Genomic DNA, 27,003 nt, shown 5'->3' on the forward strand with positions numbered 1-27,003 from the left:
TTGTCCGTAGCGATCTTTTCCTATTTTTTCCTGTGGATTTTCACCTAGTGCCATTTTATCTAACATGTTTTGTGCCTCTGCATAAGGACCAGGTTGAGGTCTAAACGGATCACAGGATAGTTTAAGGGGTGTCGCAGCAGCGGGAGTGGTGGTTGGCTTCGGTATTGATGCTGCTCCAGCGAGTGGTGCATATGGTGGGGGGTTTGATACCTCTGCCTTTTTATTTTTCTTTTCTTGTTTCTTTTGTTTATTCTCACATCGTCTATCTGCCTCTCGCTTCCATACTTGGAAATATTCTAATTCTTGCGTGCGTTTTCCTTTTTTCTTTAAATCTTTTGTTTTTCCTACTTCTTTTAGTAGTGCTTCTTTAAGTTGTAATAGTGCAGATGGGCTACATTTTCCTTCCCAGGTGGGACATTTGGTCTTTTTAGGATTTCTCCATCTTTGCACACTAATTTGTCCGGCGCCTGGACATTTTTTTTTTAACCACTGTTCGTCAACAGTAAACTTAGTGGGCTGATTACCCATTATGACAGAAACTGCAGAGCCTTCTCTGGTATTAGACGAATAAGAGTGGTTATTGACACGCCCTTCAACTCCAGCTATTCTGGAGCGGTGTCAATTTTATGAGATGAAACTCAACCGTTCTCCTTTGTCACCAGTACTTTGGCTACTGACAGGAAATAAAATAACAATAACAAAGAGAGTGATTCAGCAGCGTATTGTGCTGTTTAAATTATAGCTGTCGAAATTAACGCGTTAATTGCGATAATTAAATTTTGGAATTAATTACGTTAGAATATTTAACTATTTAGCGCAACACGCAGATAAGTCGCTCCCATAATTCCACTTGATTTGTTTACCGCGCCACTGAAAATGGAGAAGCAGGAACAGGATGGCCTTCTGGATGGGGAATTTAAATACAAGAAGAACATAGATGGGACAATAAACAAACGCGTTGTAATTTGCACTCACTGTAGTAAAGAGTTTCAATTTCACCGTTCAAATTCGACCTTAAAATACCACCTTAATGCCAAACATGCGTTTGTCGGGGCAGCAGCTTCACCCGGCCTGCGTCAGACCACTCTTAGTGAACGCAGGCCACTCGGTAAGTCTTCTTTGGACAAACTGACCGACAATATAGCCAAATGGATAGCAAAGGACTGTAGACCGCTAAGCATTGTGGAGGACAAGGGCTTTGCGGATGTTTTAAAGGTTGCACCTCAGGACGCGTCCTACAAGCCCCCAGCGAGAAGCACAATAACAATTCGAATCCACGAACTGTATGAAACGGAGAAAAATAAAAAAGAAGAGGCTTTAGTTCACACAGAATGCGTGGCTCTGACAGGAGACCACTGGACATCATTGAGTAATGACAATTACCTGGGAGTTACTGCGCATTTAATCACTGAAGCCTGGGGTCTGACATCCTTTGCGCTGACTATAATGAAAACGGAAGAGCGGCACTTTGCGGAGGCTTGTGCAGAGCAGTTCCAGACTGTTGCTCGCAGGTGGAGAATTGAGGAGAAGGTGACAACAGTAGGCACGGACAGTGCGCGCAATATGATCGCCGCGGCTCGCATCATACCATTCAATCACATGCCGTGTACCGCGCACATTCTACAGAGATGCATCACAGTGAGTCTCGCAGACAGTGGCTTTGTCACTGCGCTGGCCAAATGCCGCAAAATTGTTGGCCATTTTAAGCACAGCCCAGCAAACACAGCAGAGCTGAACGCAGAGCAGGTGTCACTGGGGCGCAAGCAGGAGCCGTTGGCCCAGGACGTGCCTACGCGCTGGAACTCCACGCTGGAGATGGTGAAGCGCTTGATCCGCAACCAAACTGCAGTAACCGCGACTCTGGATAAACAAAAGCATAAACTTGTCCTCCTGACGCCTCCAGAGTGGGACAAACTCCAGAGACTGGAGACACTTCTAGAGCCCTGCAGGTGAGCCTGTCATTGTGACCATAATTGTAGGTTTAGATTAAATGTATCAAACATACATCTTAAATCAGTTTTGTTATTATGAAAATGTCTTATTTAAAAAATAAATGAAATCAAATATTTTATTAATATTACCTAGTATTAAAAAGCTTTTTTTAATTTGCTGTCTTATCTGTGTGTGTGTGTGTGTGTGTGTGTATTCCACTGCAGATATGTGACTGAACTGCTGGGAGGAGAGGCCTACGTCTCCTGCTCTGTAGTTCTACCAGCCTTCTGCCACCTGCGCCGTGTCATGGAAGTAACTGATGAGGACCCTGCATATGTGGTGAGGTTTAAAGAGAAGTTTAAGGAAGACCTTGCTTCCCGCCAGGAACATACCAACTATGCATGGCTCCAGATCGCAACTGCACTGGACCCACGTTTTAAAGACCTACGCAGTGTGCCCAAGACTGACAGAGAAGCAGTGTGGACCACACTGGCAGGCATGCTGCATGAAGACTCTCCTAGAAGATCACACACTGCAGAAGAAGGTCCAGCCAAGAAGAGGCTGAGCCTGCTGCAGATGGACTCTGACTCTGAGTCAGAGGAGGAGGTACAGCAGGACAGAGCCATACAGCGCTACAGAGCAGAGCCCTGCACTGCCTTAGAGGACTGTCCCTTACAGTGGTGGGCAGCTCATGCAGGAGCCCACAGCCAGCTGGCCCGCCTTGCTCGCAGATACCTGGCCACTCCTGCCTCCACAGTGCCCTGTGAGAGGCTGTTCTCTGTAGCAGGGCACATTGTGAACAAGAAGAGGTCTGCTCTGCACTCAGAGAACGTGGACAAGTTGGTTTGTCTCAGCAACTGGCTGAAGGATGAGTAGACCAGAGGACCGTGTGTTTAGAGCTTGTTCTATGGTTGAATGTGATTTAAACAATACTTTTCACTGTTGTTCATATTTTTTTGCACTAATCTACCTTACCCAAAAGGATGATTGGAGATTTTTTCTATTTTGCCTGTTGAATTAGGCCTATGTTCTGTGAACTTGAAGATGTATATGGATAAAACAATGTGCTAGATTTAAACGGGTGGAAAACATTCAGTAAAAATCCCTCACAATTATTTGAAGCCCTGTTCTGCTTGTACTGCTTGTACTCACAATTAATAATAAATAAAACAAACAAGTGTGTTAAAAACCACTATCTGTCCCAATTTTTACACATATATACACATATACACATATATTTCGAGTTGCGATTAATCAATTTTTAGGCTGTGATTAATTCGCTTCCAGCACAACACCCAGCCTACGTCAGACCACGCTGAGTGAACGCAGGCCACTCAGCGTGGTCTTAGCATTAAATAACACTAACAAGTGTGTAAAAATCCGCTATCTGTCCGTATGTTTGCACACATTTTGGTCATATTTCGAGTTGCGATTAATCATGATTAATTAATTTTTAGGCTGTGATTAATCTGATTAAAAATTTTAATCATTTGACAGCCCTAGTTTAAATCAATTCACTCTCAACACACAGAAAACACAAACATTTACAACAACAGTCGCCCAGATCCTTTCGGCGGATCAGTCCTTAAAAACTTTTAATTTGAAATCCTTTCGGCGGATTACTCCTATTTTTACAGATCCGTGCAGTGGATCAGACTAATTAAACCCTTTCGGCGGGTGAGACCTAAGTTCGTTTTACGCGAGTGTAAGTGAGTGGTTTCTTTACCTCCCCAAGATTCTCTGGCTATGTTGAAGGTCAGCGACTGGATCCCAGCGTCGTGGACCACTTGATAAAAACACCGGCCAGGACCCGAATTTTAACGTCCCTGGACTTTCACTCCTTCCTAGAGGAGGCTGTCGACAGACTTCAGTGCGGGCACTCCACGACGGCAGGATGCAGTGTAGACCCCCGTTTGGAGTCGCAACAATACAGTTGATGCTTCCTCTCCGGCTCGGAGGACCAAGAAAATGTGAGGAGAAAATTGTTAGAAGGCAAAGAAATTCAGACTCAGATATCTTTTACATGTACACGGGCGATCCCCCGACACTGCACCAACGTGTGCACTGTGTGTGTCACAAAGGAGTTGCGCGGGGCTCCCAGCACATTCTTTATTTATACTTCAAGTAAGCTTTCACAGCAGTAGGTGTGGCATGTTCAGAATTCAATAACATTTCCTTAAAAGGAGAGAGACCGTTAACTTGTCTGTTGAAACAGGAGGTAGCTTGGTATGTATAGAACTCAATAACATTTCCTTAAAAGGAGAGAGACCGTTAACTTGTCTGTTGACACAGGAGGTAGCATGGTATGTCACAGCATTTTTTCTGCACATATGGTCTCACTCCCTTTTCCTGTGGTGTTTCCAATTCACAAGCTCTTCTTCCTTTAAATGAAGCTACAAATAAACATAACACAAAACTAAAAATCTCTCAACAATGTTGAATCAGTATCATATTTTTTGGACCATAAGGCGACCTGGATTCTAAGGAGCAACAGGCAGATTAGTCTTCATTCAACTCATTCACCATAACACTCAACATTGTTCCGTTGTAACACATAAAATACAGTTCATTACACTCACTTTTTCAGTTCATTCCTCTTCCACAAATCCATCTAATTCTTCATCTATGCAGCTGCTCTATTCCCATGTTCTACTGCGTGACTGATAGCCTTGAGTCTGAAATCCACTTTGTAAGCGTGTCTCTTAACATGTGCCATTTTGAGTCCTTATACACACAATACGGTAATATTATGTTGAAGCGCAGTACGTATTACTCCGTGAGGCTCCTGAGTATGGTAGCTGTCATGCTCCAACAATCCATCAAGCGGTGCGGCTTCATAGCTTACCAAAGTCATATTAAACATTTTTGAATTTTGAGTGCCGTGTAGCACATAAAATTGGTTTAAGGTCAGTAAGCACAACCAGAATGAATACATAAGATGCAATGGATTATATGGCGTACTGTTGATTTTTGAGAAAATGATAGGATTTTAAGTGAAAAAACAAACAATATGGTACTTTCTTACTCTGTCTTTGATGTGTTATTAAACGCATTGTTTAATTTCTTTTTTTTTTTGCATGTAATCTAAAATGACACAAGTGTTTCTTGGTATAATTATTGGCTAAAGTTCCAAGAGTTAAGATATTAATATTACTGAGCTGAGAGCAGCAGGATGAGCAGTAAACTGGTTTCTTCCATGCTTTGCTTCTGTATAATAGAAACTGTCATCATGATTATTATTGTCTCATATTTATCATTTAATGTTCCTTCTCTCCGATATACTACGTTGCCAGTAAAAGAAGTTGTTAATAAACAGTTTAGTGCACATTTGCAAAATAATTGTATTCAGTACTTTTAGAATATTTTAATATTTACATTTTCTCCCAAAGTCCTTAAAAATTACACACCCAGAACATCATCTCTATTTACAATGTAGCTTGCCATCGCCAGTGTGTGAATGTGTGTGTGAATGGGTGAATGACTGAATGTAGTGTGAAGCGCTTTGGGGTCCTTAGGGACTAGAAAAGCGCTATACAAATGCAGGCCATTTACCATTTACCATTTTTAGAATATTTTAATATTTTCTCTCAAAGTCCTTAAAAATTACACACCCAGAACATCATCTCTATTTCAAATTAATTCAATATTCAGTGAGGTTACCAGAAATATTTATGCTAGATAACTTACCCATCAATCTTCTCTTCATCTGTTGAGTGAAGCTGACTTTTAAAGAGGTCATTGTCTGATCTTTTCATATATTTTACTGTCAAATGAGAATGAGGAAGGGAGTTTCAGTAGAAGTTATGGTGACAATCCATAATAGATGTTAGTAAATAATATTAATACATTAAGGTTATCCCCACTAAAACCCAATCTCAGGGAAATCTTACTGGGAAATAAAGTCCTTATATTATTTTGTTCTTTTAGCTCAAAGTCATTCACCAAGTGGAGGTGGTGGTCACACTGTGAGTGGGTGACACTGACTATGAATTAGTACAGTCAGACAGTGGAGTAGCCATACAGCAACTCCACCATTCCCACCTGTGTGGAAACCTCTGGGGTAGTAAAAACAGGATCACATGGTGCGGCGACCTCTGGCAGAGACAGAGCTAGCCTGAGCTGTGCAGGGCACACAGTCATCTCAAGCCGCTTCTCCAGATCAAGCTGTGCTGTCGTGTCTGTAGCTGGCTGGATAAGTTCACCTGAGCTCCAAGCAGACGATGGAGGAGACTGAGACGGCTGAACTCTCAGTGGAGACAGCTGCAGGAGCTTGCTGGACAGGCTGCACTGGTTGCAGAGCTGGAGTTTACATCTGTGGGCCAGGCAATGGAAAGGAGGCTAGAGAACAGAACGACTTTGGCTGTGATGGAGAGCACTGGAATCAGGGCTCTCTTTCCAAGAGAGGCCAAGGTGTGTTGGCTATTACAGCAGATGGATCAAGGTGAAGTGTGATGGATAAAAAGTCCAATGTTAGTGGATGTAATGAGTCCAGTAACCAGGGGAGACTGGAGACCAGGCATTGAAGTCTGTGAATGACTGCTCTCCAGTATTGCTGACTGAGCCTTTTCAAGCACTGTTTGCTCCACTATGAAAATCATATCCTTCATATCCTTCCATTGTGTGGTTGTGTGGTTCTGTCATGTAGCGTTGCTGTGGCAGGTGGGAAGAGGACCCAGCGCAGGACTCAAAAGAAACAAAGGAGTGAACTCAAGAAGGCAGCTTTAATGAACTGTGGCACTGTGTTTAACTGTGAGTACAATAAAACAGAACCAAAAACTGGAATATAGAAACAAAGAACTAAGGAACTGAAAAACCAGAAACAAAGAAACTAGGAATAGACTCTGAAATAACCTGGAGAATGAGGAGCACGGAGAAACATACACAGCAACTAGGGCTACGTTCACACTGCAGGCGAAAGCGCATCAAATCCAGCTTTTTTGACCCTATGCGACCCATATCCGATCATGGTAGGACAGTGTGAACGACACAAATCCAATATTTTCAAATCCGATCTGGGTCGCTTTCGTATGTGGTACTGAATCCGATACATATCTGATGTTTTAGAAAGCGACTGCTGTTTGAACGGTCATGTCGCATTAAATCCGTCTTTTACGTCACTGACACAAGAAGCGCCCGAGAAGACATCGCGAATGCTTCCTGGCCATCCAGTGTAGATGTCAGTGTAACTGTTAGGAAGACAACGTTGGAGAAACGTGAACATTTTATTTATACTGTATAATCTGCAGATTCTGACAGAAATCTGCAACTATCTTTTGAAGCACCGCTCCTCTAAAACAGCAATAAGGATAATTATTAGGTTATTTCTCTCTCCGTGAATCGCTACCTTATCATGGTGGAGGGGTTTGTGTGTCCCAGGGATCCCAGGGGCTATGTTGTCTGGGGGCTTTTGCCCCCTGGTTGGGTGTCCCATGGCAAATTGGTCCTGGGTGAGGGACCAGACAAAGAGTGATTCAGAACACCCTTATGAAGAAAACATCGAGGGAACAGTTTACTCTGTCCGGGATAAATAAATAGCCTGTATTTGTATAGCGCTTTACTAGTCCCTAAGGACCCCAAAGCGCTTTACACAACCAGTCATCCACCCATTCACACACACATCCACACACTGGATAGGGTTACTGGGGCCCCACCCTGGAGCCAGGCCAGGGCGAGCGTCTGGTGGCCGGGCCTTAGTCCATGGGGCCCGGCCGGGCACAGCCCGAAGAGGGGACATTGAAGGTGCTCTGTTGTCCTGCTGAGAGACTTCAATGCTCACGTGGGTAACGGCAGTGAGGCCTGGAGGGGCATGATTGGGAGGAATGGACTTCTGTGTAAATCACAGTTTGGCAATAACGAACACCTTGTTCAAACATAAGAGCGTCCATAAGTACACGTGGCACCAGGGCACTCTAGGCCGCAGGTCGATGATCGATTTTGTAATCGTATCACCAGACCTGCGACCATATGTTCTGGAAACTCGGGTAAAGAGATGGGCTGAGCTGTCAACTGATCACCACCTGGTGGTGTGTTGGATCAGGTGGCGGGGGAGGGCGCTGGACAGACCTGGTGCACCTAAACGCATAGTGAGGATGTTCTGGGAACGTCTAGCAGAGGCCCCGGTCCGTGAGATCCTCAATGCACACCTCCAGCAGAGCTTCAACAGCATTTCGAGGGAGACGGGGGACATTTAGTCCGAATGGACCATGTTCAGCGTATCCATTGCCGAAGCTGCTGCATTGAGCTGTGGCCGCAAGGTGGTTGGTGCCTGCCGTGGTGGTAATCCCCGAACCAAATGGTGGACACCAGAGGTGAAGGGAGCCACCAGGTTGAAGAAGGAGTCCTATCGGGCTTGGTCAGCCTGTGGGACTCTTGAGGCAGCCGACAGGTATCGACAGGCCAAGAGGAATGCGGCTCGGGCAGTGGCTGAAGTTCGGAGAGGCCATGGAAAAAGACTTTCGGACTGCCTCGAAGAGATTCTGGCAAACCGTCAGGCGTCTCAGGAGGGGAAAGCGGTGCTCTACCTGCACTGTGTATAGTGCTGGCAGAGCGCTGCTGACTTCGACTGAGAAAATTGTCAGGCGGTGGAAGGAATACTTCGAGGACCTCCTTAATCCCACTGACATGTCTTCCAAGGAGAAGCAGAGTCTGGGGATGAGGGTTGACACGCCTCTACAATGTTGCGTGGAGATCAGGGGCAGTACCCCTGGACTGGCAGACTGGGGTGGTGGTCCCCATCTTTAAGAAGGGAGACCGGAGGGTGTGTTCCAACTACAGGGGAACTCTGGGAAAGTCTATGCCTGGGTGCTGGAAAGGAGAGTTCGTCCACTAGTCGAACCTCGGATACAGGAGGAACTGGTCGCGGAACACTGGACCAGCTCTTTATCCTCTCAAGGATACTTGAGGGTGCATGGGAGTTTGCCCAACCAGTCTACATGTGTTTTGTGGACTTGGAGAAGGAATTCGACCATGTCCCTCTGGGTGTCCTGTGGGAGGTGCTGCGGCAGTATGGGGTGTCTGGCCCATTGCTGGCCATTCGATCCCTATACAACCGTTGCAAGAGCTTGGTTCGCATTGCCGGCAATAAGTCGGACTCGTTCCCGGTGGGTGATGGGCTCCGCCAGGGCTGCCCTTTGTCACCGATTCTGTTCATAATTTTTATGGACAGGATTTCTAGGCGCAGCCAAGTGGCGGAGGGCTTTCATTTCGGTGGCCTCAGAATCTCATCTCTGCTTTTTACGGATGATGTGGTTCTGTTGGCTTCATCCGGTGAAGGCCTCCAGCTCGCACTGGAATGGTTTGCAGCCGAGTGTGAAGCAGCGGGAATGAGGATAAGCACCTCCAAATCTGAGGCCATGGTTCTCAGCCGGAAAAGGGTGGAGTGCCCACTCCGGGTCGGGGATGAGTTCCTGCCTCAAGTGGAGGAGTTCAAGTATCTCGGGGTCTTGTTCGCGAGTGATGGGAGAAGGGAGCTGAAGATCGACAGATGGATTGGTGCTGCGGCTGCAGTGATGCGGACGCTGCACCGGTCCATCGTGGTGAAGAGAGAGCTGAGTGTAAAAGCGAAGCTTTCAATTTACCGGTCGATCTACGTCCCTACTCTCACCTATGGCCACGAGCTATGGGTAGTGACCGAAAGAACGAGATTGCGGATACAAGCAGCGGAAATGAGCTTCCTCCGAGGGTGGCTGCCCTCTCCCTTAGAGATAGGGTGAGAAGTTCGGCCATCCGGGAGGGGCTCAGAGTAGAGCCGCTGCTCCTCCACATTGAAAGGAGCCAGCTGAGGTGGTTCGGGCATCTGACAAGGATGCCTCCTAGGCGCCTCCTGGGTGAGGTGTTCCAGGCATGTGCCACCGGGAGGAGGCCCCGGGGCAGACACAGGACACGCTGGAGAGATTATATTTCTCGACTGGCCTGGGAACGCCTTGGTGTTCCCCCGGATAAGCTGGAGGAGGTGGCTGGGGAGAGGGAGGTCTGGCCTTCTCTGCTTAGGCTGCTGCCCCCGCGACCCGGCCCCGGATAAAGCGGATGAAGATGGATGGATGGATAATTATTAGGTTATTTACATTATTATGTAAATAACAAAATAACTGAAAGCAAAAATTGGGAAACGTAAAGTCCGAAGTCTTTATATTAAGGACCATCAGTCAAACAACATTGTTTGCTCTGGGTCTAAAACAGAGCGCGTTGTGTGTGACATCTTCTTTTGCGCATGCAGGCCGCTTTGAGGGTTCACACTAGAGAACGTTTGCTGTCGCATTTTATTTGTAGTGTGAACAAGTAGACAAAAAAATCGGATTTGATCAAAAAATCGGAATTCAGCATTAAGACCTGCAGTGTGAACGTAGTCATGGAGAGGAAAATACACGTCGTAATTACTAAGCAAAACAATTAAATTTTTTTCTGTTATGCACCAAATTTGAGATGCTTATTTACAGTGTAAAGCAGGCATTTAAAAGTATATTCTAAATAAACATGGAATATTTGTAAAAGTAACTCACAGAGATATTTTCGCATATTATTTTTTGTGGAAAAATCTATTTTTGTAACGAAAAAAAAATCATATTTCATCATAATCATAATCAGTTTTTCATGTCACTTTACAAGTAAGCTATCAAACTATTTGCTGACACAAAAAAATTGTGTGCCAAAGGTGTATCTACTACACCCGGACCTAGAGGGGTTAAATGTATATTCAATCACTCACTTTACATTATATATTTTCAATTTATTTGCTCTCTTTTTTCAATTCTACTTTTACTTTGACATGGAAGAAGTGTTTTTCAGCTAATTCGTCTCAACAAAGCTAAATTATATTAACCATGATTTATTTGATTAAAGCAATAAAAGAGTAAAACATCCAAGGTGGTATACATTTTATAGGCATTATGTTGTCTGTGCCTCGAACTACACATGAGCTTACCTGCATTTGTTTCCTATTTTAATAACCTGATTTTCCTAATGATATTCATGTTGGTGAGGGAGAGTCACCTTTTGGTAACCTTGCTTCTTTAAGCCCTGACGCATATCATTTATAGAATTTTTATTTTGAAACAAAAATAGGGTCTTCAAGGTGTCACTTTGGTCTTTGGTGCATATGAAGCACATGGACACAGTATTGGGTCTATGAAGCACTAGAACGTGGTGGTGGTGGTGGTGGGGGGGTTGTACAAATTTGTACAACTGTACTGGAGAAAGCTGTTTTTTTTCCCTTAGACTCTACAGACAAGGGAATCTGCCAATATCACGGTTAACTCCAGTGTTGTGGAAAATGCAAAGTGACTAACTGGTCCAGTAGCTTGTCTACCCAGGGCATGGGATAAGCCTCAAATTGTGACACTTCATTGAACTTGCGGTAGTCAACACAGAACCGTATAGACTCATCTTTCTTCACCACAATAAATATGTGGCTACACCAGGTGCTGAGTGACTCTTTTATCATTCCCAGGTTTAGCATTTCGGCCAGTTCCCTCTGAACAAGTTGTCTTTTATGTTCAGGTAACCTGTGGGGCTGTGATTGCACTGTCATATTGATAAGTGTTTTTAAAAATTATGTTCCATGAGCCAAGTCAAAATGTATTCGTACGGGGAGAGTTGGAGAGCATACTTAATACAACTGAAAATACAGATGCAGGCAGAGGCCTTCTGGAATGACAGGTAGGGGCAAGGCAGATGTCCGTTCAGACAGGCTAGTGGAAGGGAAATCAGGCAAGGAGACTGTCAATCCAAACCAGGTGGTGAGCCTGGTGAGTGTCTGTGGATTTTCCAGCCCACGTTGGTGTGCGTCCTGTGTCCGACCTCAGTGGAGATTCAGGTGTCTCATCTGTGTCATAGCCATGAATAATCTGCAGGAGGGTTCTTTAGGCCAGCACTGTCTTCTACCTGTCACCAGTTAATGAGCTACTTTGTGGTGGTCACCAGGCCTTCCTTGTGTTTAGCTTCATGCTAGGTTTTTTTTGTGTATAATCTTGTTTCTCTGTGCTACAGCTCCTGGTCATAATCTCCCGGATCCATTCTGTGCTGCTATTCCTACTTGCTTTACTCACCTAGAACCAACTCTTTTTAAGGATCAGTCATTCACCTCACTTACCTGCCGGCCTTCTTGCCCATCTTGCTCTGCCTAGCTCTCTTTGGAAATTCTAGACATGGTCTCCTCATCATCACTCTCGGTCCCCCCCAAAAAATCTTCTCATTGTCGACCTGCAGGTATGCAAACTCCAGTCCCAATAACTCCCCTGTCCTCTGTTTCAGCATTTCCCGTCCAGCTCGCCTTATCGCTGGTGAGTCCTGGTGATTATTTATTCAATGCTTGTAACTATTAGTAACTATTTAGGTTCAACCAGATTTTTCCCCTTCAGGGGACAAAAACGCTTATGAGTCCCTGAAACAAGACGCAGGAAGCGGTTACATGAAGAGAGTGATAAATTGTCTGAAGCATTTAGAACAAGATAATGCTACAATCCTGACCTCATTTCACAGCCTATACCCAGAGGAATCTACTCCAAGTTTGTATAGTTCACTGAACATAAACACAGTGTACTTTTAATACCAATTGTCTGTATTATAAACTCGGTCACCTATTACATCTCAAAGATTCTGGCTTCGATCTTCAGCCCGTTGGTAGGCAGCTGTGAACATCAGATTCAGAACACCTTGGATTTTGTTGAGAAAGTGAGAGATGGTCTCGTACGATGTTTGATCTCTCTTTACTTGTGTCCCAGTCACTGAAGCAGCAGAGGAAGCTTGTAAGACCTCAGTATGACCCCAACCTCAGCAACAGGATCACTTTCAGCACCCTTGACCCTCCTGTGTCTTCATTACACATATTCACATGCAAGGGTCAGTAAAACAGGTAGAAACATGGATGTGCCATGGGTTCCCCAGTTTCACCCATTGTTTCCAATTTGTACATGGAAGAAGTGGAAAAGAGGGCTTTGTTATTGTTCTACGGTAGGTTTAAGTATCACACCTGGGTGATTTCCATCAGTAATGGGGGGAGTCAAAGTAAGTCGGCTTTATTTGTACAGCACGTTTAAAAGACATGAAGTGTTCATCAAAGTGCTGAACAGAGGGACAATGTAATTGAATTAAAGAAAGAATTAAGATAAATGAGGTATATGTACACGTGCATATGCACATGTACACACAGGTACGCACCTGGACATAAATACATGTATACATTTTCACATACATACGTCATCCAATGAGATAAAATACTAAAATAACTAAGAAAAAAACGTGGTTTCAAAGACATCTGAAAGCCTTTGAAAATAAGTTGGTCTTCAAGTTTATAAATGAGAGAAGACTGTTCCAGAGTTTTGGAGCAGCAATGGAGAAAGCCCTGTTACCTCTGGATTTTAACTGGGACATGTGAAAGTTGTTGGATATCGTAAAACAACACATACAGATCAGTATTTAAGTTTTGACTCATCATCCACTGGAGCACAAACTCGGTGTCATCAGGACAAAACGACATAGAGCGAACACCATCCCCACTGTTACAGCAGCCAGGGGAGCAGACGAACAACATATCAAGAAGGTCCTGAGTAAATTTAGCTAATGAGACTTAGACTGAATTCCACCTTCATACCAACTTTATACCATCTAGAAAAAAGACAGCACAATAAGGCAGCCTCGCCTCTGTCAGTGCGCCCCAGGGCAGCTGTGGCTACAATGTAGCTTGCCATCGCCAGTGTGTGAATGTGTGTGTGAATGGGTGAATGACTGAATGTAGTGTGAAGCGCTTTGGGGTCCTTAGGGACTAGAAAAGCGCTATACAAATGCAGGCCATATAAAATGAGTAAAAGTGGGTGGACATTAGGTAAGGCTGCACTTTTTGCAGCGATCTCGTATAGAAAACTATTCTGCACGTATATAAAACAGGTCCGCGGCTCCGAACCATAGTAAAGGGACCTCTGGCTAAAACGTCGGTTCTGTGTCGGCTGAAAACTAGCTTTACTTTGTTGTCTGGGTCAACTTTGCTTGCGAGAGACAGAGAGAGGCGTTGAAAGGCTGCTCCAATGGAACTTATTGTTTGGGTGGAAAGCACGAACACAGTGTACAGTCGAGTTTTAATAGCGTACTTACACCTGGGCTCCTCAGGCACTCATCTTGGCTGCAGTGGTTATTATTATATTTACATGTTTCGAGCTCGTTTCTGCTTGGTGACAACTCGTACTTTTCCTTTTTCGCCCTCCCTCGCTCACAGACACATAACGGGTATGGCAGTCCATTCTCCCTGCAGCATGGACTACACTGCCCATGAGGCTTCATTCTTTATGCCTATTCCTGTAACACTGCCCTTTGCCTACATATTAAATAACTTTTTGAACAATAATTTTGAAAAAATATTTCTTCACATCATTGTGTGGGCTGCAAATAGAGGTGACATGTGCTGCAAGATTACGACACAGGCATTAGAGCCTCTTAATGCGTGTTTTGTTTGGGTTTCCACCGGCGTGGAATTACCAAAAATAGAGAGGGGACAGCCTAACATGTGAAACAGGAAAAGACCGCCGTGTAATACTTTTATTTCAGCAAAGTAACCAGTTTTTGTTTTCTGACATTTTCCAATGTTGAGGACAAAAGGTTTCAAGTTTGTCTAGCAGTATGGAGTGTCTGGTCTCGCAGGCCTCGCTAACTCAGAGGCTTATCACCATTAAGAAAGCAAGACAATCAGAGCTCAATCAGTTTTTACTTTCCCAAGGGAAGCCCAGTCGGGATCTCAGAGTTGCAAGCTCTCGCACCCAAATTCACTCAACTTCAACTCCAGCCTCCCCTCGCAGCCTTTCATTGAATGAAAACAGTTATACATTGTAAAACCCATACGGTGTGTCATAAAAGCTAAGGCACTGTGTGTGTGTGTGCACATGCAAACATGTGCGTGTGTGTATGTGTGTCTGTATCCGTGACTTCCTGATTACAGCCATTTTAATAACATCTCTAGTCATAAAAGGGCCATCTACCCTCACACCTGTATACGGTTGAAACCCGGTACACCATATACAAGCACAGGTGAGGCCATAAAGGGCAGGAAGTCAACATTCCTTACCAAGTAAGGAAACCAGAACCTTTATATAGAATGTGCCTGCAGTTAAACACTATAGTTAATAGCTTCCCCCAACATCCTACATGTAGGGGAGGAACAGAAAAATATCTAAACATGCAGTTCAAGACAATATTTACATTTTTAAGCACAATGACAACTTTTAACAAAATCACTCCAACATCTCGAGTTCCAAAAAGTGTTATTAAATGGGTGGTAATGAATATAATATATAAATAAGTTATTGAATGTCAACCATTACAGTTAAACACAGATTTTTGCCCTTTTATTAATGTGACTACATTTCTCTGAGTGCAGTGTGTGTGTGGTTGTAATTGTCCGTGTGTGTGTGTGTGTGTGTGACGTAACAAGACGAATGCCTCCTTTCAAAGTTGCTTGTTTAGTTCATTTAGTGCAAGTCCTGTAGAATTTTACTTATTAAGGGAAATTCAGGGTTAACTCTGGGTTCTTTAACACATGGTTTCCTTTCTACCACAGTAGATTGCCCAGTTTGATTCTAATCTGCAGCTGAGTTACTGATGGAAATGCAGATAACACAGAACACACGTCACACTGTTCAGCCAATCACGTCCATTCCACTTTAAATTTGAATGTCTGCGGGTAGTTGGCAGTAATAAGGATCATTTTCCTTAGAGGATCAGGCTGATAACCAGCTGTGTGTGAAAATGTATCCTGTTAGGGTCAGTGAATCCAGGTAATGGAAAGATATCCTGGGCACCCTGGACAAGGGGGATAAAAGCAGCATTAACGGAGCACTATGTGGTCTCATTTCCAATGACGTGCACATACATATTTCTGTCATAAAAAAAAGAAAAATCAATAGCCTATTTTAAGTATATTAAAGTCAATTAACAATTAACATAACATTTAATTGTCTGGCAAATTAAAGCAAGTGAAGTCAGTTAGATTATCACTTTAAAGACTTTTCATTAACATTACAACTACACAGAGTCCCTTTTATCACATTTTTCTTATTTGATAAAAAGACACAATGGTAAAGTTATACCCTTCATGTCCGGATTGGTTCCTCAGTGATAAGTGATGAATGGCTGGCCTATTTGTACTCCCAAAAATAAGATATGAACACCATACTGTTAACCACAGCAGGTGGTATGTTGACCCTTGTACAGGCACCCATACCCAACATCTGGAGAGAGCCTGGAGGTCTTACAAGGAGCAAATCTGGAGACTTTTGTTGCTACTGCTATTTTTTTTACCTTTTTGAAAATGTTATTTGAACACTTTATGTAAAGAGCTACAGGTCACATAGTTTGGATCCAGCCTATTTCTGTATTACTTCAAATACATCCCAGCCTTGCTGTAATGGACTATTTGATTAAACATTAAACATTAAACATTATTGTGCAGCACGTAAGATCGACAGCGCACAGTGTGCTTTGAGGAAGGAGCCAAAAAGGGTGTAGTTTGTGTGTGTGAGCACCCGTGTGTACACCTGTGAGCATGGACGCGCTTGTTTTTTAAAAGGTTCCTTCATGTAATGATCTGCTAGAGGGTGTGGGGAGCCACAGCCCCGTCCTCCAGGGCATGAAGCAGGTATGGAGGAGATCAAAACTCCAGACATCCAGAGGCCCCCAGAACACAAGAGACCAAGGAAGATCAACAGAGGTTCAGCTGCGCCACTATCCCAGAAAGAGCTGAGGAGAGTCCCAGATGAGGGGTCACTCAGCAGCCGTGGAGCAGAAGCCAGGGGGGGTTGCAGTGATGTGCCCGTGAGCTCCGCCGGCAGCCAGCTGTGCCAGAGTGACCGAGCCCCAGGCCGAGAGGCCGAGGGCACCCCACCCCCGAAGTGGCCCGAGCGAGCCCCAGGCTCCAGGCCCCCGATAAGCAGCCACCAAGGAGTGAGCCGGTGCGTACCTGGACGCCCACCCCCGGACACAAAGAACCACCAACACACTGATGTCTGAGGGCGTCTGCCACCGGCAGGGGAAGTGGTGGGGGGAGATAGGCCTCCATACCTTAGAGGGCCTGAGATGTCCCCAGAGAGGTGGCGTCTGATACCCAACCTGAAATATAGACACAGACATACAGGCACACACAGATACAAACATCCAATCCCACCCTCATGCTCTCATATGCAATTACTCAACACTCACCCACACTGTTCCAAAAAATAGTAATGTCAAAGTATCTTACTGTATATTTACAGTTTTGTACTGTCTTTCTAGAATATCATGAAATTTACATAAGTAGACTGTGATTTTACATGTCAAAGTTAAAATAACATAACATCACTGTAAATTTAGTAAAACACAATTTACTTGTTTTTTTGTACATATGCATATTTAGATTGTAAAAATACATTCAGAAATGTATCATAATTTCACAAATATTTGTCTGTTATGTGAGAGAATGATCTGTTAAATTCAAATGTAATACTATGGAAAAATATATAAAATGATCGAAAATTAATGAGAATAATCAATAATTAAAGGAGTAATTGAATTATAACTGTGCTGAAAATTTCATGTCATCTAGGTCTGATTCAATAATTCAGAGGTAACAAGTGAAAATATAATTAATAGGAATAAAAACTAAAAAAAACATATAAAACATTGCACGGCCACGATGTGTTAATTATATATTTTAAAAAATAAATGTAGAGGTAGGAATTGCAATTAATATGAATCTCAAAGTATTCACAACATTCCTGAACAGAAATAGGCCTCTGCACCTCGGGTGAGGGTGTGGCCATGAAAACAATGTGACATGCCATTGGATGTTGGGACACATAATAACATGAAGCATCGGCCAATGAATGTGAACTAACAACCACAAGGTCGCGGGTATGGCTGCACTGTAGGAAAAAATCCTAATATAAAAGTATTTTACTGCATTTTACAGTTTTGTTCTGTTCTTCTAGAATATCATTAAAGTTACGTAAATAGACTGTGATTTCACATTTCAAATGTAAATTCATGTTAAATCACTGTAATGTAATAAAACATGATTTTCATGATTATTAAATGTATCTGTCTGTACTTATGCATATTTAGATTGTTAAAATACATTCACAAATGTATCATGATTTCACAAATATCTGTCCGTTATTTGAAAGATTGAACTGTTGAATTCAAATGTAATGCTATGGAAAATTATATAACATGATTCCTATAAGCTTGTGTTACGTCACACAAGTATTATTATCATTGCTATTTAGGGCGATTGTGGCTCAAGAGTTGGCAGTTCGCCTTGTGATCAGAAGGTTGCCGGTTTGAGCCCCGGCTCGGACACTCTCGGTATTGTGTCTGTGGTCAAGACTCTTCACCTACCGCCTACTGGTGATGGCCAGAGGGGCCGATGGTGCGATATGGCAGCCTCGCCTCTGTCATTCTGTCCCAGGGCATGCAATCCATTATTATTTAAACCAACCTTTAACTGTATATTTCTGTACATTTACGTATTATGATTCATATTGCCACATTCATTGACCTTGTTTATAAGTAATTTCATCGTTTGATCACGTTAAAATGTTACTAATTTAATGTCTAAAAGTACTTGGAAAAGGCAGAATCCCATGTGAAATTAGCGCAACAAACTCTATTTTCATTACTGGAAATAACTGTATTTTTATGAGGAAGTTATTTTCTGTTATTTTACGGTAGTATTTTGGCACCCCAGCTGCCAGAATATTACCATTTTTTAAGATGTTTTTTTTGTAACAGTGCAACGTGGAGACAGACATAAAGAGACACTGTACACACAATCACACTCCCCAAGCGTACTCTAAGAACCGGGTCTAGGTACCCTTGCTCCTGGAGGGGGAAACTGCACCCAGACCCAGGTGGTGTTACCCTTTTCCCTGCGGTGGGGAGAAGCAGACCGCCCCGACTCCGCAGCAGCAGGGAGGCCCCACATTCCAGACCCCAGTCGGATGGCCAACTCCTCCTCCTAGCCCCCCGCTCCAGCAGGTCGCAGAGAACGGGGGTGTGAGAAGACTCCAAACCTCCCTTCGCCCGCTCATATGTAGTGTTGATGCATGTGTGTTCTAAGGTGCATTTAAAACCCAGGAGGGCATGGAGCTACCTGCCAGAGAGCAGCAGGTAAGCGCATAGCCCCTCCTGATAGCCCTCAGTGGCTACGTGTATTTAAAATTGAGAGGTGGGCAACGACGCCAGGGGTGAGGTGTACACCCTGATGGTAATTTGGAGTCCATGTAGCATGCCCACCCCCAAGATCCTATATGTATGTGTAATGAGAGTGTGAGTAATGTGAATGTCTAAGTTGTGGGATAAAATTGAGGCACAGGCAGCCAGAAGGGGACAGAGGGGGGGGATGCCTCCTCTGCACCCTGGTGACACACCTTTACCCCAAGGCCCTGCATGTGTGGGTGATTGTGGTGGAGCGGGAAGAGGGAGGCAGCTGGAGATGGGGAGGGAAGGAAGGGAGGGGCAAGTGACCCCTCCCTGGGGCCAGCTCCCCCGCTGACCCCAGTAGGCACCCCCATACTCTGCAACCCGCCAGGGAAAGGGGGCCCAGACCCATCCGGACCCGGGCCTAGAACAGCAGTGTCGCCCGGCCCCACAGAGTCTGGGAAAGCCCACCCGACCCCACCACAGAGAAAACTGCACCCACCCTGTCATCCACTCATCTTCCAGACTACACAAGACAATAGACGCCCAGGCTGAGATCTTCCTCCACCTCTCCTGTATCTCCCCCTCCTGCAGAGTGAGTTCCTGAAGAGAGAAGAGCTCCTGCAAGATGTGACAACCTCCCCCACCAGTTGAAGAACCTCCCAGGTGGCTCGATGCACTGGCGGCTCCCTGCGCCGTGGCTGGGCCCCCATACACCACCCCACCCACAGCCCCGGCAACACACCAACCAGGACCCAAGCCCCCGAGGCCCGGCCAGGGCCCCAGCCCAGAGACGGAGCACCCCCAGAACCTCACGCCCGTCCCGGACCCACCCAGGGGCAGCCAGGCTACCAGGTCAGTAACCCACCCAGCACAGACCCTCCCCTAGCCCCGCTGCACGCAGCCACGAGGAAACCGTCACCTAAGAGCCAACAGAGCCCTTAATAGGCCATGACCGCTACCCCGCGTTGAGCCCCCCAAGGAAGATGCTCCTGGGGAACCCCCCGACGCCCTAAGCCTGTCTCTACCCCCACACCAATCACAACAGTGAAGGTGGGACCAAACTATGACCCCCCACCCCCACTAGGTGATGGAGCTGATCAAAGGAGCCCAGAGCAATTGATCTGATGTGGTGGCAGAGGCTGTATCAAGACTAATGTAATCTAATAGATAATTTCTATATTGGTTAGAATTAAGATTATTTTTATTTTTCCAGTTAATTTGAAAAAAAAACAGCGGCTGACAGCGCTGTAAACAACTGTAGACTTGTGCGTAACAAGCAAGCGAATAATGCAGAAAAAAGATTTTTAGACAGGAAACTGTTCTTGGAGTATACAGAGAGAGCAAGAGAGAGAGAGGCAGAGATGTGTATGAAGTGTGATTTTTATCGTGGTAGAAGCAAAAAAGCAAAAGTAAGAGGGAATCCATGACGATGTTTATGTGAAGCGTAGTTTGGATCTTCTTTTACAGTGAGCTGTCGGCTTTCAGCCTCACTGTTCTGATCTGTAGGCGGGTCCGCGCTTTGGGTTTATGTCTTTGTGCAGAATCCGCGTACCTGGTCTCATTTACTGTTTTAGCTGTTTGGTGATGGTCGAAATTTTGTGAGGTTTAACCTGAGATTCTGGCATAAATTTATATTAATAAAATGATTCAGGAGTTTAATGAATCGATATCACGTTATCCAAGCCAGAATCGATTCTAATCGATAAATTGATTATCGAACCCAACCCCTAAGTCTGTCTCATTGTGTTTATAAACTATATTTCAAATATTTAAGATTTGGTCACGTGACCATACAAATGCTTTTTAAAAACCAAAATATCTATAAATGACGTGTGTTGGTGCTCAAAGAAACATATGCAAGGTTACACAAAAGGGATTCTACTTTAGTTTGCAAATCATTTGGAAATCAAGTTCTTAAAACAGGAAACAAATGCAAAAGAAGCGGTGCATAGTTCTAGGAACAGACAACATGGTGAAAAATAAAATAAGCAAATAAGCTCAAACGTGGTTTTAGGGACAGACAACATTGGTATTAGGATAATACCAATACTAGGGTTTGTGCTTCTCATTTGTCTTTATGAATCAGGGTGCTGTACAGATCATGAGGAGGTAATTATTTGTAATCAACTTGTTTTTATTCCCTGATACAAAAATATAAATTGGACCTGAGGTGAGAAGTTTTAGGGGTTAGGTGAGGAGATTATAAGCACATTATGGAGACTCCAAAAGGTGAAAAATATCACGAGTTAGGGAGAATTTTGACACAATAATGCCCAATAAAAAATAAGCCTTAAATCAATCTTAGAGAGCACCGTCAGTTAGGTGTGTGTGTGTGTGAATGTGTGTGTATTAGGGCACGCACACATTACTTTTGCAGTCAAGCAATCTCTCAATTATTCCATTGATTAATTATGCAATCGGATAAGAAATACTTTTGTCTTATTAATGAGCAATAATAAATAATCAAAAGAGAAAAACACAGATCTTTCAGAATAACATTTTTACAATCAAATTATTTAAAGCACTAAATGAATTGCTGCAGCCCTAGTAGGTATTTGGTAATTGATAAAGCATAATGTGGGTACTTACCAGTGGTTATGTAACCACTGGTAAGTGTTAAAGGCCTTCGATGGGGTTTTAACAGAAAAGCAGAGACAGGAGACACCAGTTGTATTCGGTCTGCAGGCTCTTCCTCATCTTTTATTAACAGAATTAAACAGCGTTCTTTTCTTTTCATTTAGACACACACATTTCTCTTTTAACAACAAAAACAAATTCAATCAGGTCCATAGGTCAAACCCTTTTGGTTATCTTGCTTTCTCGCAAGAATAAACTTACAAAATAGTTATTGTATTTCAGTATCCTTATTTACAATAAACCTGTAACCAACTTCTAGTGCTGTTCATTCAAACAATATATTACATTTGTAAACAATGAACAAAAATATTCTACCATTGCTCACAAACAGTTTACAATCGTCCACAAACAGTATACATCAGACTATTTACACTTGACACATAATAACTGGGTAGGTTGGAATAATCTTAATCAACTGTAACTTCCAATTATGTCAGTATAAAAGAGAAGTGTCTAGGAGCTGCATTTGTCACAAAATAAAACAGGTAATAAGACCAGCTACCTATTTAGGCTACAAATGAAATGGCAGCTTCCATTACAAATGTCGGTATAGTTAGCTTTCTCTCAATCGGTGAAAACACACTCTCTCACAACATTCGCGGTCTTTAAACTAAGACAGAAAAAGGTTTCTTGCCTTTATATGTGCGTTGTAGTTAGCAAACTTGAACTACTAACTTGTCTTTTTAACAGAAAAGCAGAGACAGAACTATCAGTTGCATTCAGTCTGCAGGCTCTTCCTCGTCTGAGGCAGAGAAGCGTTGCAACGGCCTATCGCACTCACCACTATCTTGCCCCTTGTGGCAATGCCACGCAATTACATTCTCCATAACTCTAAATGAAAGTGCAATACCACCATAAAATCAGGTCTTTTACATCAAAAAACAATTTACAAAAAAATTACAATCGTGACCATACAATTGCGGGCGTCATATATGTACCCACGTATATTATCACAGCAGGGCTGCTGTACATCTTTACCAGCAGTTGATAGTAGTTCCAAAATGAGCTATTCAACCGGGTTTCGTATGATCTCCCTTTAGGTGAAGGAATTGTATGGAAAATTAGAGCCATTCATGGGGCTTCATACCACCACCAGTATGGGAAACTGCAGCATTAGGAGACAATATATTAACTAAATGTCTTGTTTATTGCATTCCGATCTTTGATCAAAGCCGAAACCAGTTAATTGTTACTTTACCTTATCTTCTCTAATATGCTGAATGGGAAAATGTTTCAACTTAATGCTAAGTAAATGTTAACACTTGTTTTAACACAGAGAGCAGCAGACTAGGGCTGGCTGTTGTCACTGATTTCTACAACTGATTCAATTCTGATTAACAAGGTCAAATTCCATCCCAGATTTAATTCAATTCAATGGATTAAAATTAGTCAGAAATATCATAATTATGACCATTTATCATTACCTATGTGGTAATGAACTGGTTCTTATCCATTGAGCACTCAATCCTGCACAATCTATCTCACCCATACGCATGATTGCTTTCTATCTATGCATTCACACACACATTCATATTCCAATGGATACGTCAGAGAGCAACTTGGGGTTAGTATCTTGTATCTTGCCCAAGTATATTTGGCATGCAGACTGGAGCAAACCAGTCCACCAACCCTCCACCTACTGACTGGAGGGTTGGTGGTTTGATCCACCAACCCTCCGGTTCATGGATGGATGAGCTACATCCATCCATGAAAAATGTTCTGTGACCGCTGCGTATCCTGTTTGTTCCCCTGGGTTGCGTGATGCTGAATCATCCACAAAGACCCTCAGAGTTAGTCGGTAGTGCATGGGTCAGCTCTGGGTAGACAGATTCCAGAAATTTCTCCTATAAAATCATATGGTTAATCATCTGCTACTGTGGGAGAAGTGATAATCTTTTAACTGTGACATTTGGCTTTTTACAATAATAAAATAATGTGATGTTGAGATTGTGTAATGACTGGAGACTAAATACACCTTACTGTTTCTGTTATTACTGTTTTACAAAGAATGAAAGTATTTACAAATGGCACAAATCAGCTCTGAAGAATACGACACAGTTTCCTGAGTGTTCACTGAAGCCGTTTAGTGTTTAGCTCTCTGCATAAGCCAGACAGAGTCAGATGAGGTCAAAAGATCTGTGTACTAATTTAATTTATTAAATGTCTTACTCTTGCTCTGTTTGATTCTGATCTGTTGCTGAGTCACTGATGGAAATGCAGATAACACAGAATAAACATCACACTTTTCAGCCAATTATGTTCAATCCACTTTAAACTGTGACAAACTGAAGCATTCATGTCTTTGGATTTTACAGTAGTGTTGCGTTAGACTGCTATATTTTTATGTTCTTTATACTGTAGATTTTTCAGTGAAATAGTTGCCAATAATAAGGATCCTTTTCTGTAGAAGAGCAGGATGATAACCTGCTGTGTGTGAACGTTTATCATGTTAGGGTCAGTGAATCGAGGTAATGGAAAGATATCCTGGATATGCTGAACTTACTCCGTGGTATACAGGACAATGCAGCTGGACTGCCCTTTTACCCTCATGATTAATATTCAAAACGAAAATATTAGTTTAACATCCAGTCTGTACAATCTGTTTCATAGTTTCGAACAAGCGTTATCGCTTTAAAAAAGATTATGCGTGTATACACAAGCCATGCTAATTATTGAAAAGAAAACCACAAACATCAGATGTTAATAAGATTTCATTTTTATTCTACTAATAATCACAAATATCACACAAAGACTTCAAAACTTATAACAGCCAGCTGGTGTTTAGAATACAGCTGAATAAATATTTTAAAAGAGATAATTGAATCTTTTCCGAAGCAGGTTTGACACCAGACTTTCGAATCTATGAACAGACAACATGCTGTGATCAAAATGTTCTCTTTCCTCCTTAAACAAGTTTTACATGTTGGTTTATTTCAAAATTCATGTTTGAAACGAGTATAACATGAATGAACATCAGGGAGTAAAGATCTGATAGAAATAACCTATAATTGAGTCTGGTGTTCGACATACAGCGCAGGTTGTGCAATCTATATAACTTGAAGAAATGTAAAAGACCCAAAAACAAAAGTACACAAAAATGACAGCGTAGCTGGGAGAAAAATTACAAAACTAAGATTACAACAGTAACTATGGCAACATCAGTGCAAGCTCTGCTCTCTTATTTATAAGTTGGCTTCTTGTGTCTTTGTTTGCTCCTCCAACATTAATCAAGTTTAAGTGTCAGATATGAGGACATCCAGCATGCACTGCAACTACAGTCCCTTGAAAGGGATCATCCATATTAAAATCAAGTAAGGCTTGGCACTTATGTGGTGCCATTTACGGCTGCCATTGAAATGGTTGTCAAACATTTAAAGCAGAACCAGGACATAAACAGTGCAATGTTTTGTTGTCCACACTTTAAGCCAGCCGAGGTCACTCTCCGAATGAAACAGATCTATGGTTCCTATTAAACATCCTGCACAAATCGCCTGTGCGGTTTCTTACATAGGACAGTGTCTAAAATGATGAATCCAAACTTTTCATGAAAATGTCAAGAATAACCACAAAACTATTGGCCAGATCTAATAATTTCTACCAAACTACAACCTAAACTAACTAAATTGGTTTTAGTAGAACTTTACACTCTGAAACAGATTTATATACAAAACAGCTCAGCACAGCATGTTATTAACTTCACACATGAAGTGGTTCAGTCCAGTCAGACTTCAGTTTTGCAGTCACCGTCCACATCCTGCTTCTTCAACTGGTCGTCACGGTAACTCTGGACTTTCCTCCAATGAATCCTGAAGTCTGTCAGTCCTTCTGACAGCATGAGGCCTGACAGCTGGACAAAATGTGCAGATGATGAAAAACATGAAGCATAGTTTGAACTTGTGTCAAGTTTGTGTTTGTGACTGAACTGCTGACCTGCTGTGAAACCTGCTGCTGGATCTCTGTGCTGTGCATGTCTGCCTCTGACTGAAGCTTCATTTTCAGCACTGTTTGCTTTCTCCCTGCTAAAAATGAACCACATATAAAAACACAAACATTAGTGTTTTACATGATGACAGGATCTTACAGTGTTTGCATTCTGGACCTCACCTGTGAAACAGAAAAAAAAGCTTTTGTAGTTACAGGAGCCATCAGCCCATTTTCCTGTCATTAAATTCATTGTTCCACAGTACTGATTCGAATTGAAGTTATCAGGCTGACCAGACATCCAGTTAGTGAATGTGGAGGTTGTGTTGTCAGACCAGGAGGACCAGGGATCCCTGTAGAGGCCAATCCACACATACTGAACCCCTGATCCATTCAAAGTGAGCATGATGTTGGATTTCTCCTCTTTGCTTCTTATACTGGTCAGGTCTGTGTGGTATGTCCTGCAGTATGACTGAGCTGCTGACCAGGTTTGGTTCTCCATCACTAAGATGTAACTTGTATTTTTGGCTGTGAATGAATAAAAAGGATGAATTTTGAAACACACATTATGAATCTCATAAAATTGTAGGGATATCAAGGGCAACAAATCTTTTTTCCTACCATTGTAACACAGGAAAGGGTAAGAAGCTCCACAGGGTCTATCATTCATCTGTGTTTGTCCCTGAAGAGCCACACAGTATTCATTTGCATTTACACAGTCTGGTTGGCCGTTAGCCCAGATCAAAAATTCATGTGTACTGCCAACATAAAAAAGTTTTCCCTCCATGGACCACTTCCAGCTGTAACGATCATCATAGAGTCCTATCCAAGCCCAATCATTGATCCTTGGTGAAATTGAGAAAAGCAGTTGGTTGATGTTGCTGTTGTAGATGGTGGCCAAGTCAGTGAAATTTGCTCTGCAATAATTTTGAGCTACAGTCCAGGTCGCTGTCTGGTTCACAAAGTGGTATTCTCTGGAGAGGGGGGTAAGAGTGGAAAGTCCTCCTGAGAAAAATAAGTTTTTATTGGTGAAACTGGGTTTCTAAACAAATCACAGAAAAAGGCAAATTCACAAACATAAAAATTTGAAATATAAACCAATTACCTTGCTTCTGTACAATAACAAGATATCTGTACTTTTACTCTTTACATTTTCAACATGGGGCTCATTACTTTTGGTTTAACACATTTGAGGGAAGTCTGTATTTTCACATTACTCTGAGCCTTCAAATATCAAACTTACTATGGTGTATCCATCAGTGGCGCTTATCACATTCAAAGACATAAAAGAGGCAAGAACTTATAATTCATGGTTACATATTGAACATAATTTTAAAGAAAGAAAAAAAAATACAA

General features: G+C 42.8%; 2 protein-coding genes across 2 annotated transcripts; one reads left to right on the forward strand and one right to left on the reverse strand.

Annotated features, from left to right (window-relative positions):
* Nucleotides 1-745: 745 nt before the first annotated feature.
* Nucleotides 746-3,124, forward strand: LOC146389621 (E3 SUMO-protein ligase ZBED1-like). The gene is made up of 2 exons (XM_084922969.1): nucleotides 746-1,949; nucleotides 2,157-3,124. Exons 1-2 carry the CDS (start codon nucleotides 877-879, stop codon nucleotides 2,806-2,808), a joined length of 1,725 nt encoding a protein of 574 aa, XP_084779095.1. The 5' UTR covers nucleotides 746-876; the 3' UTR covers nucleotides 2,809-3,124.
* A 21,397-nt stretch (nucleotides 3,125-24,521) lies between these two features.
* LOC146389622 (macrophage mannose receptor 1-like) lies at nucleotides 24,522-26,502 on the reverse strand. Its single transcript, XM_084922970.1, has 4 exons — nucleotides 26,269-26,502; nucleotides 25,831-26,175; nucleotides 25,657-25,745; nucleotides 24,522-25,573 (listed from the first exon to the last, which is right to left on the reverse strand). Exons 1-4 carry the CDS (start codon nucleotides 26,432-26,434, stop codon nucleotides 25,448-25,450), a joined length of 726 nt encoding a protein of 241 aa, XP_084779096.1. The 5' UTR covers nucleotides 26,435-26,502; the 3' UTR covers nucleotides 24,522-25,447.
* Between the last annotated feature and the right edge of the window lie 501 nt (nucleotides 26,503-27,003).

This window comes from Perissodus microlepis, chromosome 3 (genome assembly GCF_051167445.1).
Source record: "Perissodus microlepis isolate ML-2025 ecotype Zambia chromosome 3, ASM5116744v1, whole genome shotgun sequence".
NCBI lineage: Eukaryota > Metazoa > Chordata > Actinopteri > Cichliformes > Cichlidae > Perissodus > Perissodus microlepis.

Excerpts from the sequence above, each read along its gene's own strand:
- LOC146389621 (XM_084922969.1), top strand. The coding sequence starts at position 877 with ATGGAGAAGCAGGAACAGGATGGCCTTCTGGATGGGGAATTTAAATAC. Across the intron at positions 1,950-2,156 it reads ACACTTCTAGAGCCCTGCAG|ATATGTGACTGAACTGCTGG; the intron begins GTGAGCCTGTCA and ends ATTCCACTGCAG.
- LOC146389622 (XM_084922970.1), bottom strand. The coding sequence starts at position 26,434 with ATGGAGGGAAAACTTTTTTATGTTGGCAGTACACATGAATTTTTGATC. Across the intron at positions 25,746-25,830 it reads CTTTTTTTTCTGTTTCACAG|CAGGGAGAAAGCAAACAGTG; the intron begins GTGAGGTCCAGA and ends GTTCATTTTTAG. Across the intron at positions 25,574-25,656 it reads AGCAGCAGGTTTCACAGCAG|CTGTCAGGCCTCATGCTGTC; the intron begins GTCAGCAGTTCA and ends CATTTTGTCCAG.